At 51.1% G+C, this 15,819-nt stretch overlaps 1 protein-coding gene across 3 annotated transcripts in view; it reads left to right on the forward strand.

Annotated features, from left to right (window-relative positions):
* The window catches only part of MCPH1 (microcephalin 1), a 188,071-nt gene that overhangs the window by 162,779 nt on the left and 9,473 nt on the right, over positions 1-15,819 (forward strand). For 2 of the 3 annotated variants that reach the window (XM_074353774.1, XM_045515531.2), the window contains one exon: positions 6,563-6,800. In XM_074353774.1, the coding sequence (XP_074209875.1) occupies positions 6,563-6,800 (238 nt within the window). Of the gene's footprint in view, positions 1-36; positions 627-6,562; positions 6,801-15,819 lie in introns of those variants that run through there. The other variant, XM_074353777.1, reaches the window with a different exon arrangement.

The following is a 15,819-nucleotide window of genomic DNA, read 5'->3' on the forward strand; positions in this document are numbered from 1 at the left end:
AAAGCTAAGAAGTTATTTCCATGTGTGTTTTATCAGGATTTTTGAAAAATGAATGCTAGAAGCAATGAAAAGCAATTCGGAACCAAATATGGCTGAAAGCTGACGTCGGTCCCACCGCAGCATATGGAAAAGGCTCGGAGCAGCCCGCCTCAGATACGAGAGAAAAAGACCTCACCGTGTTCGAGCTCTGACCTATTTCTTGCAGTTGTTGAAAACTATGAGGCATGAAATCCAGATTTATGACTTTTTAAAAAGTTATTTGTGGATTCCCTAGACGATTATGTTCCCATCACTTATGTAACTTTTAAAACTCAAATGACGCTTTGAAAAAATCCAAGTTTGGCACACACTGAGCCCCGATGTCGGTCGTCCTAATTCAGCAGAAGTAAAGGGGAAACGAATTCCGCCTCTGCGTGAACTGCAGTCTGTCGTGGGGAGCACACGGAAAGGCTGGTTGGTGTGTAACTTCGGGGGAAGCTAGACCCCGGGGTGTCTCTCCTCGTGCACTTTATTTCGCTGTCGGCATGAAAGGAGGATTTGGGGGAAATGTCCTAGGAAAGTGAGCCCTTCACTCCGGCCGAGGCTTTTAGTTCATCCTCTCAGATGTTACTCACCAGGAGTGTCATCATCGAGGACGCCACCCGTGCTGTGCTGGGGCCAGGTGCGCCCCCCCGAGGGGGTCGTCTTACATACCTCCTCTCTCCCCTTAACTCTTTTTTTTTTTTTTTTTTTTTTGGTGAAGTACAGTCAGTTACAACGTGTCCATTTCTGGTGTGCAGCACCGTGTCCCAGTCATGCATATACATACACGTATTCGTCTTCATAGTCTTCTCCATTAAAGGTTATTACAAGATATTGAGGATAGTGCCCTGTGCTGTACATGAGAAATCTGTTTTTTAACCTATTTTTATATATAGTGGTTCCCCTTACCTCTTTTTTTGCAAGGCGGGCTAAATTCTCTGGAATTTCTCTTGATATTTATTTCTGAAACACTTTAAAACAGTGTAGTGTTAAAAAGCAGTACTGATTACATGTCGGTTACATCTCAAAAAAGCTGGAGAAAGGTGAAAAGTAAAATTTTTAAAGACCAGAGCTGATGATGGAAACCGCCCTCGGTGCCTGGCAACACGTGTTTCTGCCAGAGGCGTTTTCTGCTGAGAACCCTACAGATTCCTGAGTCACTCGCACCATTTTTACTGGTCTTTAGAGCCCCTTTGCTTTGTGTTGCTCTGGTCTCCTGCCATCAGACTGTCACAGCTGCCTGCCCCCACTTCTCCTAAATGGATGCAGATGTGGGGTGACCTCCCCCTGGGCCGCCTCACCCCTCAGGAGCTGCACCCGTCCCCAAAGTCAGACCTGGGAAATCTCAGACACGTGGGTGACCGTTGTCTGTCCGCTGCCCAGACCCTGTTGTCCTCCATTGCCCACCACACCTCCCTCGCCCTGCCTGGTCCAGCCCTCACGTTTTGCGGGTCCATCGGTTACAAGGAATTCTCTCGAGTTCCACGGCACTGGTTAGGCTTGCGGGTGTCGCCAAGCAGAGCAGCGTGAAAGATCTCGGGACCACGTGGCCACGGGATGGGGGGCCCGGACTCCACGTGCAGTCTTCATAAATCCCAGTCCCACATTAGCAAGGAAATTGAGCTCGGAGCTGGGCAAGGGAGATCTCGTGAATTCAGACGCATCCCAAAGAGAACGGTGGTTCTAGCATAGAGGGCTGTGATGTCCTCAGGTGATTACTGTCACAAGAGCTGATGAATGTAGAACTGTGGCTCTGCTTCGGGATTCCAGGGCTGCTGGTCCCCCCGGGTGCTGGGGTGGGGTGTTTTAAGGCAAGATGTGGTTTGGTGAAGGCTTCCCAGGAGACTCGAGATGGAGCCAAAACTCAGGTGGTGGGTAGGAGCTAACCTGACGGGGAAGAGACTGGCTCATCGTCCAGGCAGAGGGAGCTGCGTGTCTAAAGGCCCCGTGGCTGGGAGGAGGCAGGTGTGGTGGGACAGAGTGGGAGGGGGAGCAGGGTGCAGATTCAGCTGCAGGTGGAAAGAGGTGCCGGTCCTTGGAGCGTCTTGTAAACCATCTAGAAATTTGGGGTTTTGCTCCAAGTAACAGGAATCTGTCGGAGGGTTTTCAGAGTCAGTGCCGTACGCCCCCAGGGTTGTACTTGAGTTATAGATGGAAGGCCTCGCTCTGACGATGCAGAGCTCAGAACAGCCATTGTCTCTGGGAGGAGGGGCGAGTTCCCTGTGGGAGGCACGGGATGGGGGCCTCCCAAGGCCTGAGGACTGTCAACACCTCCACGGGGGCGGTTGCCCAGGCGGGTACGTGTGTACAAACTTGGGCCGTGAACCCAAGACCAGTGTACTTTATCATTTAACTGCATGCAGGTAACACCTGAATCTAAAACAAAAAAAGGAAAATAGGAAAGTGGTGAGGACTCAAGGGCGCACACCCAATCCAGTCTGCGAGCTGCATCAGGCACCCAGGCGGGAAGTTACTGAGGCTTGGCCAGGGTGCTGAGGGGGCCCTGAGGATGCTGGGGCCGACTCAGAATGGTGTTCAGGAGGCAGACCCTCAGGACTCAGTCATGAATTGGATACAGAAGGTGAGGGCACGAGAAGTCGGGGACAATTCCTGGCTCCCTTGGCTGAGATTCCGAAAGCAGTATTATGTCATTATTAAGAACATAGCTTGTCTGAGTTAGAATCCAAGGGCCTTTCACTTCCTAATTACGTGACCTTGTGCAAGGTCACCCTCTCTGCCTGGTTTTCATCTGTGAACTGGAAACAGTGACGGCATCCCTTATGTAAGGTTATTTCAAGGACTTGAGAAGCTAACTCACATCAAATGCTCAGACAGGCCCGCGCACGGTAGGCTCCAAGCAACTGTTAGCTGTTGTCTGATGGCACAGGGTTTGGGAGGGACGAGCAGGAGCGAGTTAGGTTTTACACGTAGTGTTGAGTGTGCGGTGCTTGTCAGTCATCCGAAAGCAGAGGCCGGCGGGTGGTTGGCCCTCTGGTCCCAGAGCTGAGAGAGGCAGGCGGGTGGCGTGTGGTCCTCGAGCTCAGGCAAGGTCTGCACTGAGGACAGAAGTGAGTCGTGTTGGTCATCTGTTCCCGGTAGTGCCCTCACCGCCTGGGGAGTGAGCCCAGCCCACGTGGCGAAGAGGAGAGGGCTGGGAGCCATCCTCGGGACCTGATGGCCTGGTGAGGAGGATGAGGCCGGACAGAGGCAGGGTCAGAGGGCGAAAACCAGGGGTGACAAGTCCCAGGGCCTCGATGTTCAAAGCCGGGAGGGGAGGTCATCAACGGTGTCAGAAGCCACTCAGATTCAGCCGAAATGACGGCATCCTCTGCCAGACACCGTTCGTGGCGCCTTAACCGCAGGGCCGCGGGCTCCCGTCCTGTCCACACGGCTCAGGAAGGACTGGCCTGCAGGGCGCCTCCTTGTCCCACGTCCCCTGTCCTCCTGCCTAACCGCCCAGCCCCAGCCAGGCAGTCACTGGCCAGGTACCTGGGAATTTGGACCCTGTTCCTTTGTTCGTTTTACTCAAATGTGGCCTCGGGGACCCACACTCTCTAGGCCTTGGTCTGCTTGCCAGTAAAATGCAAAAGTTGGACAATCCTTCTTGGGCTGAAGTGCCTCATTCTAGACATGAGCAGCTTTTTAAAATGTACGTTTACATGTCGCTGTGTGCTTCTGAAACTGAGCTGTGACCCTGACCTTCCTCGTGTTCGTTATGTTTACTTGTTGAGAAGTAATTTAAAGCACGTTAACAGTGAGACAAGCAGGTCTGTTACAGGGCAGAATAGCTGTGTGGGGAGCGACAGGAAACCTGCTGTGACACAGGCTGCCAGCTGCCCGAGAGGCTGCCCTGCCAGGCGAGAGGTTTGGGGAACCTGAGCCTCCTCCGTGAAGTTAAACCAGGAAACTGCTCCTTGCGATTTGGTGTCTTTATTCATGATCTGGGGGACTGTTTCTTAACCCTTGCAGGCCGTGCTCTCGGTTGCTGTTGTGAATACTCCTTTGTCACCTAGCCTCAATCTTGCTTCTGCTCCGGCCCTTCCAGAGTTTAGGGACAAGATTCACGGTGTGCGATTAGCGGGTCTTGACAGCCTTACGAGTTAGCGTTTGGTCAAAGCAGTGTCCTCTCAGCGAGGACAGAATTGCCCGTAGGAGGGAACGCTTGCTTCTGCTTTCTTCCTTTCCAGCTCCCTGGTTTAAGTCCTTCTTCTTTCCTCACAATTTAAAAAACCTAACATCATCTGCTTAGAAAGCACAGCCCGCTAAGCCTCTTCCCGTTTGCTGTCACTCAGCTTCCGCGTCGCCCGTGGGGCTGGCAGGCCAGGCGTGGGCAAACCCAGGGCTGCTTAAGGGATCCCTTAGTCCCTTTCCCCAAGTGTAAGAACGTGAGACACTGGTTTTTCTTACTCTTTCGAAAAGTGCTTCCCGAACAGTGTTTCAGATCACCATGTCCAAAGCTGGAGCTCCAGAACATCACACTCGAGCACGGAAGGCATCCTGGGCCTGGCTCTCCAGCTGTGAGCTGCCCTCCTGGGCTGGCCTCACACAGCCTGATGCTGCTTCTCCAGACCTGAGCCTGCAGCCCCGCAGCCACCCCAGCTATCCCAGGGAATCACTGCCCCCTCGCCAACCCCCTGGCCGGAGAGTGGTTCTGCAGCCTCCCTTTCCTCATCCTCCCCACAAAGGAAGATGAGTGGTTCCTGTGTCATCTGCTAAGATCTGCCTTCTCCACTCCTGCGACCGGCCCGCCCAGACCCTCAGCCCTTCCTTGCATGTCCGGAACCTGCCCTTTCCAGTGCGTCGTGTCAACTTCCCCTCCAGTGTCCTGGATCCTCCCCTCCACCCCTCACCCTGCAGCCCCGTCCATCCTCTGCTGGCCCACTCTCTGTCTGGGGCCCTCTCTCCCCCGCTCACCGGCCGTTCCCCCTGCACCTTCCCCGGTCCCTGGACAGGAGATACTCTCTTTCATCTTGCTGCTTCTCCGTTTCCTCCTCCCTCGGGCTGGCTGACGGCCCTGCTGCCTGTGGGACTTTGTCCAGGGCTCCCGCCCATCCTGAGCTCTGCCCCTCTTTTGGGGTCCTTCTGTCTTTCACTGCTGCCCTGGTTCCTCCAGGGGAGTAAGTTTGGCTCCTCTAACTAGAGTAGAAGCTTCCCTGACATCAGACTGTCATCTTTTCAGCCTTCCAAGCACAGGTACCAGTGGGGACAAAATGATGCTTTACTGGAGAGGAAAGTCGACGAGCTATGGTCAGCAGCCTCTGGGCAACGTCACCTGTGGTCGGAGAGCAGTTTCACCATCTGCGCCTTCGGAGCGGAGCGCGGGCTCCAGGCGGAGGCATTGGAAGCTTGGGCTTCTGGATACAAAAATTTCAACAAGAAGTAGTTTTAAAAATTAAGATTTTGTTTTCCCTGACAGTAACAGGACAAAAGGCAGACAGTTCCCGGTTTGGTCGGGTCAGTGACTGAGCACGTTACCCAGAAAGTAGTATGAAAACCTAGTGTGGGGACAGTTCGTCCTTTGTCGGATTTTGTCAGAGAGGAGGACTTGAGGACTATATTCTTTGCGGCCTTCCCCCCGTCACCCCCCAGGTCAGCCCCCCTTGTCCACTGTCCTTGGGGTGCTGGGCCAATCCCCCAGCCACCCCCTCCTCTGAGAAGCACCCTACATCTCTTTTCCCATAAACTTGCCCCTAAAATCCTTAATTTCTCAGAGCCACTGACCTCAGATGTTCAGCTCTGTCCTCAGGGAAATATGCAGGTTAGAACACTCCACGTGGACAGATAACAAGAGGGTGTTTGCACTCAGTCTTTACTAGTCTGTAGTTAGTGAACGCACAGTGTGTTTAGAACAGCCGTGCCCCCGCCGTCCCTCAGGCCAGCCAGACAACCAGGACTTTATCAGACCAGAAAGGAAGGCAGCTTAACGCCCCTGTTTCTGAAACGTGTCCCGTGTCTCCACACTCGCATCCCACGTCCAGAAGGACGTGTCCCCCTCCACCGATGTGTCGGGGAGGAGCCGGGGCTTCTGCCCTGTGCTGCCTGGTCCTGGCTTTGCTGGTGGACGCTCTGGGGCTGGCGTTCGGGCATCGCAGGGCTGGGAGCCCCGAGCCCCGGGACGGAGGACCCTGGCCCAGCGCTGCGGACACTCGTGCCTGTGAGGCTCCCGCCTGCACATCCACACTGGTCCCGCGGACCCGGCAGGACCCAAAGCATCAGATGACACTCTCCTCACTCGTTGATCTGTTGATTACTTTCAATAATTTGGTTTAGAATTTGTAATAATTCAAAGGCCCAAACATTTTTTTCTGGCTGTAAATTTGTTCGCCTAGAATCTCACCTGCAGTCTGCTTCAGAAAGTGTCATCTGCTCATTATTTTCATTCTCATTAAATGTCCTTCTCACTCTCTCCTGGGAGCCTGGGAGCTCAGCATTCACGGAGAGCGTGCACCCTCACCTTCAGCCTGTTCTTTATCAGGAGACGGCTTCCTGAGCAAGGAGGCAGTCCAGCGCCACCGTAACCCTCCCTGTCTCTGCCCCACAGCTCTGCCGCCGGGAGCGCCTCTCGTCTGCCGGGCTGTACCAGGGAACCCTGTTTGCCGATCAGCCGACCATGTTCATCGCCCCGGGCAGCAACCCGCCCAGAGCCAAGCTGTGGGAGTTGGTGCTGCTGTGCGGAGGTCAGGTCACTCGGGCCCCTCGCCAGGCCAGCATCTTCATCGGACCCTCCCCGGGAAAGAAGAAGGCCACCATCCAATACCTGTCGGAAACGTGGATCTTAGGTGGGAATCTGCACCCAGTGCGCGGGGTCGGGGGTGGCGGGCAGGCGCCCTCTGGTCACCCCTGCAGAGCCACTGAACTGTGGTCCCGGGGACCCGGACAGGTTTCCCAGGGGAGCATCACGCCCACACCCCTTCCTTGCAGCCCGGGGCCTTTGGTCCACGTCTCAGTGTCCGTGCATCTGCCTGAACATTTTATTATCCGTCCCAAGTCCTCCTAGACAGTCCTGCTTTTTACTGTCAGCCGGAGCGTAGTTCACAAGGCAAAGGAAATCCTATTAGACTTTTGTCACTTCACGTCCCAGGTTGTGGGAAAGACCTAGTCTCCCCAAGGCCACCCCAGCCGGGGGGGCCCGGCCCCGGCCTGTCCACCCTCCGCTCCTCAGTTCTCCCAAGTGCCTGCCTGGCTCTGTTTCCAGGGTCTCGGCCAGTGCCCGGCTGCCAGGACCCCCCACCATCGCTCTCACTTGGTTGGAGGGCTTCCTCCCAATACTCATTTGTCCACATGCTCAGTTCTCCTTTAGTGCCAAAGGAGCTACAGCTTTTATTTCAAAAACCAAGTGTGGTGTAAACGTGATGTGTGTCCAGCATCAGTTCAGCTGACCTGTGCCAGAGGTCTCCCTCAATTCTGGAGGGAGGAGGTGGTACAAGATGAACCCTGACTTCTGGGAGGCTGGAGGCGGACTGGGTGACATGTGGGCTCCGTCTGTTAGGCCGGCTCTGGGGGCGCCGGGAGGAGCAGGTGCAGGGGAGGCAGAAACGGGCAGTCAGAGCCGAACATGGCGGGGTGAGCTCGGGCTCCACTTTGGGTTAAACTTGACTTCTTCCTCCACTGTGTTGTTTTTGCTCGTGTGTGTGTGTGTGTGTGTGTGTGTGTGTGTGTGTGTGTGTGTATAGAGAGAGAACTATAGTCAGTTTACAGTGTGTCAGTTTCTGGTGTACAGCATAATGTTTCAGTCATACATGAACATACATATATTTGTTTTCATATTACTTTTCATTATAGGTTACTACAAGATATTGAATAGAGTTCCCTGTGCTCTACAGTAGAAACTTGTTGTTTATTTTGTATATAGTAGTTAGTATCTGCAAATCCCAAACTCCCAATTTATCCCTTCCCACCCCTCTCCCCCCCGGTAACCGTAAGTTTGTTTTCTATGTCTGTGAGTCTGTTTCTGTTTTGTAAATAAGTTTGTGTATCTTTTTTTTTTTTTTTAGATTCCACATATGAGTGTTTTCTGGTATTTTTCTCTCTCTTTCTGGCTTACTTCACTTAGAATGACATTCTCCAGGGCCATCCATGTTGCTGCAAGTGGCATTATTTTATTATTTTCTATGGCTGAGTAGTATTCCATTGTATAAATACACCACACTTCTTTATCCAGTCATCTGTTGATGGACATTTAGGCTGTTTCCATGTCTTGGCTGTTGTAAATAGTGCTCCTATGAACAGTGGGGTGCAGGTGTCTTTTTAAATTAAAGTTCCCTCTGGATACAAGCCCAGGAGTGGGATTGTTGTGTCACATGGTAAGTCTATTCCTAGTCTTTTGAGGAATCTCCACACTGTTTTCCACAGTGGCTGCACCAACCTGCATTCCCCCCAGCAGTGTAGGAGGTTCCCTTTTCTCCACAGCCTCTCCAGCATTTGTCATTTGTGGACTTTTGAATGACGGCCATTCTGACTGGCGTGAGGTGATACCTCATCGTCGTTTTGATTTTCATTTCTCTGATAATTAGCGACACTGAGCATTTTTTCATGTGTCAGTTGGCCATTTGTACGTCTTCACTGGGTTTTGACGAACGTATCAGTTGGCCCAGTGCTGCTGTAACAAGTACCAACCACAGACCAGGGGCCTAGACACCAGTTTATTCTCTGACAGTCCTGGAGGCTAGACGTCTGAGACCGGAGCACCAGGAGGGCTGGTGCCTGCTGAGGCCGCTGGCCTGCTTGCAGGGGCTGTCTTCTCCATGTGTGTTCATGTGGCCTTTCCTCCGTGTCCTCGTCCTCTCTTATAAGGACACTAGTCATCAGATTCGGGCCACCCGCATGAACTCACTTTAATTTAGTTACCTCTTTAAAGGCCCTATTTCCAAACTCAGTCCCATTTTGAGGTCCTGCAGTGGTTGGGGCTTCAACCAGTGGACTTTGGGGGACACAGTTCGACCCATAACAATGAACTACCCCATTTTTAGCACCTTTGGCCGAGATCCTTACCCAGCTTCCTAAGTGTCCTCTCCAGCTGCATTTCTTTCTCAGTCTTCCTCCTGTTTGCCTCCCCTCATCTCTAAATTCCAAACCTCTGGCTTTTTTCACCCCTTCTCAACATTATCCTGTAACAGATTAGCAGATACTGTGTTTGTCCAGGTGAATTTGTATATAACCACAGATATTTTATGTTATGGGCTTCTTTTAAATGACTGCTGGTCATCCTTTGATACATTTTTTAAACTATGACGATCAAAAATAGATTTTTACTTTCTGGTGCAGAGTAATTTATCTTTTGCCTAGAATCTAATTTCCAAAAAAACTCTATGATGTTAGCTACAGTCCAAAAGCCAAGAGAGGCCATTTACTCTTTTCCAAATGTCAAGAATATAACCTTCAAAACGTCCTACGTTCTGAAACAGAAGTTCTTGGGGTTTTTTGTTTGTTTGTTTTATTGTTTTAGAAAAGTTTATGTATCAAAATGACACCAAGGGGAGACCAGAATTGTGCTTTTTAATAAAAGGTCTCATTCAGCTAACGGAACTGCACGTGATTGGTATCTTCCCAGAGCCTGCAGATCGGCTTCCGTGCAGAGAGCTGAAGCCTGGTCTGCACACTTATTGTTTGCAGCTTGGGGAAGCCACAGACTCCCTCCTGGCCCTCGGCGTTTCTGTGCACAGATCACGCACAAGTCAGCTGCCTGCCTGGCTCCTCCAGGTGTTCTGTCACTCGGCTCCCCAGCTGGTGGGCTTTTAGGAGGCAAATGTCTACCTGCTTGAAGACCTAGAGTGTAATCTCCAAAGGCCCTTCAGAATTCTTTGAGTTTCAGTGCTGGAGCTGTGGACCCAGGTTTCTTCTCTCTCCTCTCCCCTAACTCATGTCCTGGTTCTGATCTGTCATTGGTCACACATCTGCGTGTGCCCTTGGCAGCATCCAGGTGCTGTGTGCTTTGGAATCCTTGGCTCTCGACGTGGTGAAGTCCTCACCCACCGAGGAGTCCCACTGCCCCGTCTGCCCTGGGTCCTTCCCAGCCTGGTCCCGTGGCTGTTAGGACATGCAGTTTTCAAGCATTTATTAGTTTATATTCTTCAAAGACCCCGCTTTGTGCTGATGATGGAGATGACATCTTCATGTCTCTAAACACGTGTGCAGACCTACAGAAATGACAGCCTAGGGCATCACAGTGTCTGCCACTAGCATACTCGCTCACCAGACGTGAGTCACCCGGTTCTCTCTGGCCCTAATTGTCACCTCTGCCCTGCTGCCTTCACGTGGTGCTCAGAGGAGGGAACACAAGGAGCAGACTCTTCCCTCTGCCGCAGGCAGTGTCCAGGATCCTTGGGCGAGGAACCCATTGACGTGTAGAAAAATCATTCCTGACCCTTTGGCAAAGCGACATTTTCTCTTCTGAAAACTTTTCCCCTTCCCATTAGCTTTCAGTGTAAACACGTCCAGAGAATATTTTATTCTCAAAATGTTGTAAAATTAAAGTTAGGAATAAAACCACTTTTAAGTTAAAATTAAAACCATGTTAAAGCCCCAGCTTAAAAGGAAAAAAAAATTTTGTGATAATGATGAAAAGCAGCACTCAGAGTTTATCAGCTAAAGATGTCCCACTGAAGTATCAGCTGCTGCGTGAGGAAGAGTCCCTGGGACTTAAACGTCTTGGAACTAGCTTGGTGCCCCCACTTCCAGGTTTGTGACTTACCTTTCAAAACAAAGATTTCTGGGGATTTTTTTAAATACCTTCACACTTTCTCCTATACTTTATCAGGTCTTTGTTTTTGCAGACATAATAGTCACGGGGGATGGAGACGCAGTTTTTTTTTTTTTTTGGCCACAAGGCACTTCCCCAGGACAGAGGGAAAGGTGGGCACTCCCCCCAGGACCTCTGGCATCCTGGCACTCTGATCCACCAGATAAGCCTTTTCTCCCTCCACTGCATCTTAAAAACAATGACCCAATGGTTCTGAATTTTAAAAAAAAAAACTGTTAAATGACTATTCTAGTTGGAAGCAGTCCTTCTAACCTGCAGCTCTTTCTCCGGGGTTCCTCTGCCCGCCTGGCCGGTGCTGCGGGCACACAGCGGTGTGGGCTCCCGAGTCTCCACCACGGGCGCCACGTGTGAGGTCCGAGCCACGTCTCCCTCACTTGCTCCGAGCAGAATCTCACACATGCCGGCTGCCTTACAACGAGGCCGCTGGAAGGGTCGGGCTGTGTTCCCCACGCATTCCCCAGGGCCTGTTTTCCCTGAAACGGCAGCGTACTTAGGCCAAGATTCTTGATGAATCATTCACCCAGAAGGAGGAATGGGGATTTTTGAGAGAGAGCACACTTGTGTGTGCTTGAATATGTAGGAAAAAATAAACAGGAAAACAGACTCAAATTCCCAGCACTAGGAAGCAAAATGTTACCTTTACCTGATACTGGGAATCCGTATTCTATTTCAAAGCATCTTCCAGTCATTTTATTCCCCCTCCCCCGAGCACGGCGCTCACACAGAGTACAGTTCCCATCTAACCCAGCAAGGAACCAAGGCCCCGGGGTCCGGGGAACCGCCGGGCAGGGTGGGTGCACGGGGCCCAGGCACGCCCCTCACGGGTCAGCTGCTCGGGCTGTGACTGTTTTTCACTCTGTTTGTCCCGGTCGGTGTTATCACTGAAGGTTGCTTCGGCCTTTCTCATAAGACATATTTCTAGTCTCAGGCGCCCTTTTATTGTCTGGGCTACGTTCAAGTGATAAAATATACATTTTATGCTATTGTGGGAACATAATGTAATATTCTCAACCGCTTTGCCAAAACAAAAGTCTAGCCTCTGCATGATTTCCTTGTAACTTACAAAAAAGCATCTGAAGTGAATGTGTCCCCATGTCAGTGTTTTCAGGAAAAAGGTCACTGATAGCCGGTGGGCCGGTGCCTGCTGGTTCCCGCTGAGGGCTGACCGGAGAGCCACCCAGAGAAACACACGCCCCGTGCAGGGGGGCCGCAGACCCTGGGGTCTCATGATCACGTAGATAATGTCAGGGTTCCTCCAGATCATCTCGGTCCCCATCTCCAGGGCACAGAGAAGGAACCGGTGCCAGAGAGGGGAGGGGAGGAGAGCGGAGGGAGGCCTGCCTGGCTTCGCCCCCAGAGCCCGGCAGCGTTCAGAAAGCGCCCGCAGAATCGAGGAAGCAATTTGGGGCCATAAGAAGAGTTACTTTTGTCTGAGCTGTTCTCCACATGGATGGAATCTCCCAGGACAGAAGTGCATGAGAACAAAACTGATTCATGGATTTTTATCCTTTCAACATCTCATGTGTTTTTTTAAAAACATCTTAATGGGGTTATTTTGAATTAACTGCTAGCTGCACTTAAGAATATTTAGTGGTTATTAACGGTAATAAATTATATAAATAAATCTAAATTATAAAATAAATAAATAAAAATTAACAGTGTTTTAGCATTTGCCTTGCAAAGATAGGGAAAGAGTGTGTGCAGGAAGTGGGTTTCCAAGTGCTCTCCTGAACTGTACTCATCGGTCAGCTAGTGGTCCTGGCTGGTCATTGAAATTTCCTAACTCAGCTCACTTGCCCCCCCACCCCACCCCGTTACATTTACACCAGCTGAACTCCAGTCACTGGGTGTGAACGTTACCAGTGATGTAAACGTTAAAGAGCATGTTAAAGGCAAGCGGACCAGCTGGGACCAACTGCACCTTCCCAGCCAAGGCACAGTCCTCAGCCTCGCTTGGAAACAGAGAAACAAGACCAAAATCAGTAGACCCTAGGCAGGAGGCCGCTGTGTATTCCACCCAGAACGGGAACAACTGTACATGGGGCAGCATCTCATGTCCCTCACCGGGGATGCAGTCGTCAGCGTGGGGATCAGACGGCCACTCACGCGCCAGTGCTGAGCGTTTGGGTGAACAGGACTGTCCTGGGCACGTGTGCCGAGCCCCGGGAGCGCCCCCAGCACAGGCGTGCTGCTCTGCGGGGGTCTGGGTCGCAATGGCTGAGGGGGAAGGGGGGGGCTAGTGAGCTGGACAGAAAAACCTCAGAGCTCAGCCTCCCGACGGCCGTCGCCTGCAGCCCCCGGTACCCACGCCTCAGGATGTGACATAGGGAGAGCTCCGTGTGTCTTCAGAGCCTGTGGGACTTCAGGGGTTTTTGCTGTTGTCAGATGTTAGGCAGTTAGTGCTCAAATCCATGAAACCTAAATGACAGAGCTCGTGTTACAGACTGAACTGTGTCCCCAGAGAGTCATGTGTTGACGCCCTAATCCCCAGAATGTGACTGCGTTTGGAGATGGGGCCTTTGAAGAGGTGACAAAAGCTAAAGGAGTTCGTAAGTGTGGGCCCTGATGCGTCGGGATGTACGTCCTGATGAGAGGAGGAAGAGACACCAGAGCTGCACGCACAGAGCGCAGGTCAGGTGAGGACGGAGAAGGCGGCCGTCCACGAGCCCAGGAGAGGGGCCCTGGGAGAAACCAACCCTGCTGACACTTTGATCTTGGACTTCTGGCCTCCAGCCTGTGGGGCTGTGGCTTAAGCCACACGATGTGTGGTGTTTTGTCAGCCCCAGAAGACTAGTGCTGCCCTAAATCAATTCTGAGATCGTTGACGAAATCCACTCCTTTTGTAGATGGGGAACTGGGGGGTCTGAATCCCGTGGCCAGAGCCACGTGGGGCACTAAGGACCCGAGTGCCTAGACGTCTCAACCCAGAGTCTGCCTCTGTAAACAGCGCTCATGCCGCCCTGGTCGGGGCACCACCTCCTCACGTGTGCACCCACTGCCAGTGCTGGTTCCCAGGCTGTGCCTGACGGCACCCCATACCCCAAGAGCTGGACCGAGAAGGACATGTCCCACCTCAGAGCACAGGCCCAAGAAGCTTTCCCCAATTTGCAGGAAGGGGAAAAGTCGTTGGATTAAATGCCCTCATTTTTAAAATCAATTTTTCTTAAACTTTGGTGCTCGAAGATGAATGAATGTGTAGCATTAACAACACAAAAGAATGCAGGAGACGAGAAATAATAAAGATAGTATCAAATATTAGCAAAATTGAAGTAAATAAAAAATGGTTTTTGAGAGGAAAAAAGCTCTTTTTCAGGAGGGTTACTTACCAATAGTCAAAATCCTAGCAATATTGATAAAGACAGGAATAGACAAGAGTCCCGCGGACAGTCCTGAGCACGGAATGGGGCTACAACCACAGACACAGACAGGACGCCTGAAAGTCGTGAGTGCATGGTGAGTGATTTTATACCAATAAATGTGAACATGGATAAGATGGATCATCTCGAGGAAAATGTTACCAAAATCAATTCAAGAGATAGAAAATCTGAACAATTTCAACCATTTTAAGAAATGAATTGTCGTCTAAGGTTTGCCTCTCACTCCTCGTTGTGAAAGTCACCGGCACGCCATGAGAGTGACACCGGCAGGGCGGCAGACGAGGCGGCTCCAGCTCTCGTCTCCCCGCAGGAACATCAGAAAGTCAACCAGAGGCCATGGTCTGAACCAGCTCTGCAGGGGCTCAGGAGCACAGCTGGGGTGCACAGCACCCGACAGACGCCCCGTCAGGCAAAGCCATGTGCACGGCAGTAGGAAAGTTCTGGAGCCACTGACTCCCCTGACAGTCTTGGTTTCCCAGTTCCCTTCCTGAACGCAGACGTTATTTGTTCTGATCTGCCTGGGAGACACCTTGAGGGGCTTGGACACACGCAGGAAGCAAGGTGCACGCCACTGAAAAGCTACCGGGCAGGCAATGAAGATAAAAATAGGTAAAATTGACTACAGCAACATTTAAAGCTTTTGCGCATCAAAGGACACAATCAACCAAGTGAAAAGGCAACCTATGGAATGGAAGTATTTGCAAATAGCAGTAAATGTCCAAAAAATAAAAAGAACTTCTACAACTCAACAACAAAAAATAAAAGGGCAAAGGACTTAGCTAGACATTTCTCTGAAGACAACATACAAGTGGCCAATCAGCACATAAAGAGACGCTCATCACTGGCCACTTGGGAGGTGCATGTCCAAATCGCAGAGGTGCCACCTTAAACCCATCACGATGGCTGCCATCAAAACAAAAAAGCAGCAGGTGCTGGCAAGGATGTGGAGAAACTGGAACACTGAGCACTGCTGGCAGAAATGTAAAACGGTGCAGCCCCTGTGGACAACAGTACAGTAGTTCCTCAAAAACTGAAAAATAGAACTCCGTATGATCTAGGAAGTCCAATTCTAGACATACATTCAAAAGATTTGAAAGCAGGTACTCAGACAAGGATTTGCACACCCACGTTCACAGCAGTGTTGTTCACAACAGCCAAAGGGTAGCAGCAACCAGGTGTCCGTCGACAAATGAATGGTTGACAGGTGTGATGCACACGCCAGGGAACGTTATCAGCCCTAAGACGGAAGGACATTCTGAAACCTGCAACAACGTGCGCGAACCTTGAAAGCATCGCGTTGAGTGAAATACGCCCATCGCAAAAGGACAGATACTATATGATTCCACTTTTTTGAGTTACCTAGAATAGGCAAATTCATGGAGACAGATTATAACAGAGGCTACCAGGGTCTGGGAGTGGGGGGAATGAGAATGGAGGGTTACTGTTTAATGGATACAGAGATTATGTTTGGGACTGGGAGAAAGTTCTGGAAATGCATAGTGGTCATGGTTGCACAGCCTCATGAATGTACTTAATGCCACTGAATTGTGCACTTAAAATGGTTCAAATGATAAATCTTAGGTTGTGTCTGTTTTACCACAAAAAAAAAGGTTTTTAAGACACCTTCCCTAGATAGTTTTAACATAGTAGATTTTACCGAAC

This window comes from Camelus bactrianus, chromosome 26, assembly GCF_048773025.1.
Source record: "Camelus bactrianus isolate YW-2024 breed Bactrian camel chromosome 26, ASM4877302v1, whole genome shotgun sequence".
Classification (NCBI taxonomy): domain Eukaryota; kingdom Metazoa; phylum Chordata; class Mammalia; order Artiodactyla; family Camelidae; genus Camelus; species Camelus bactrianus.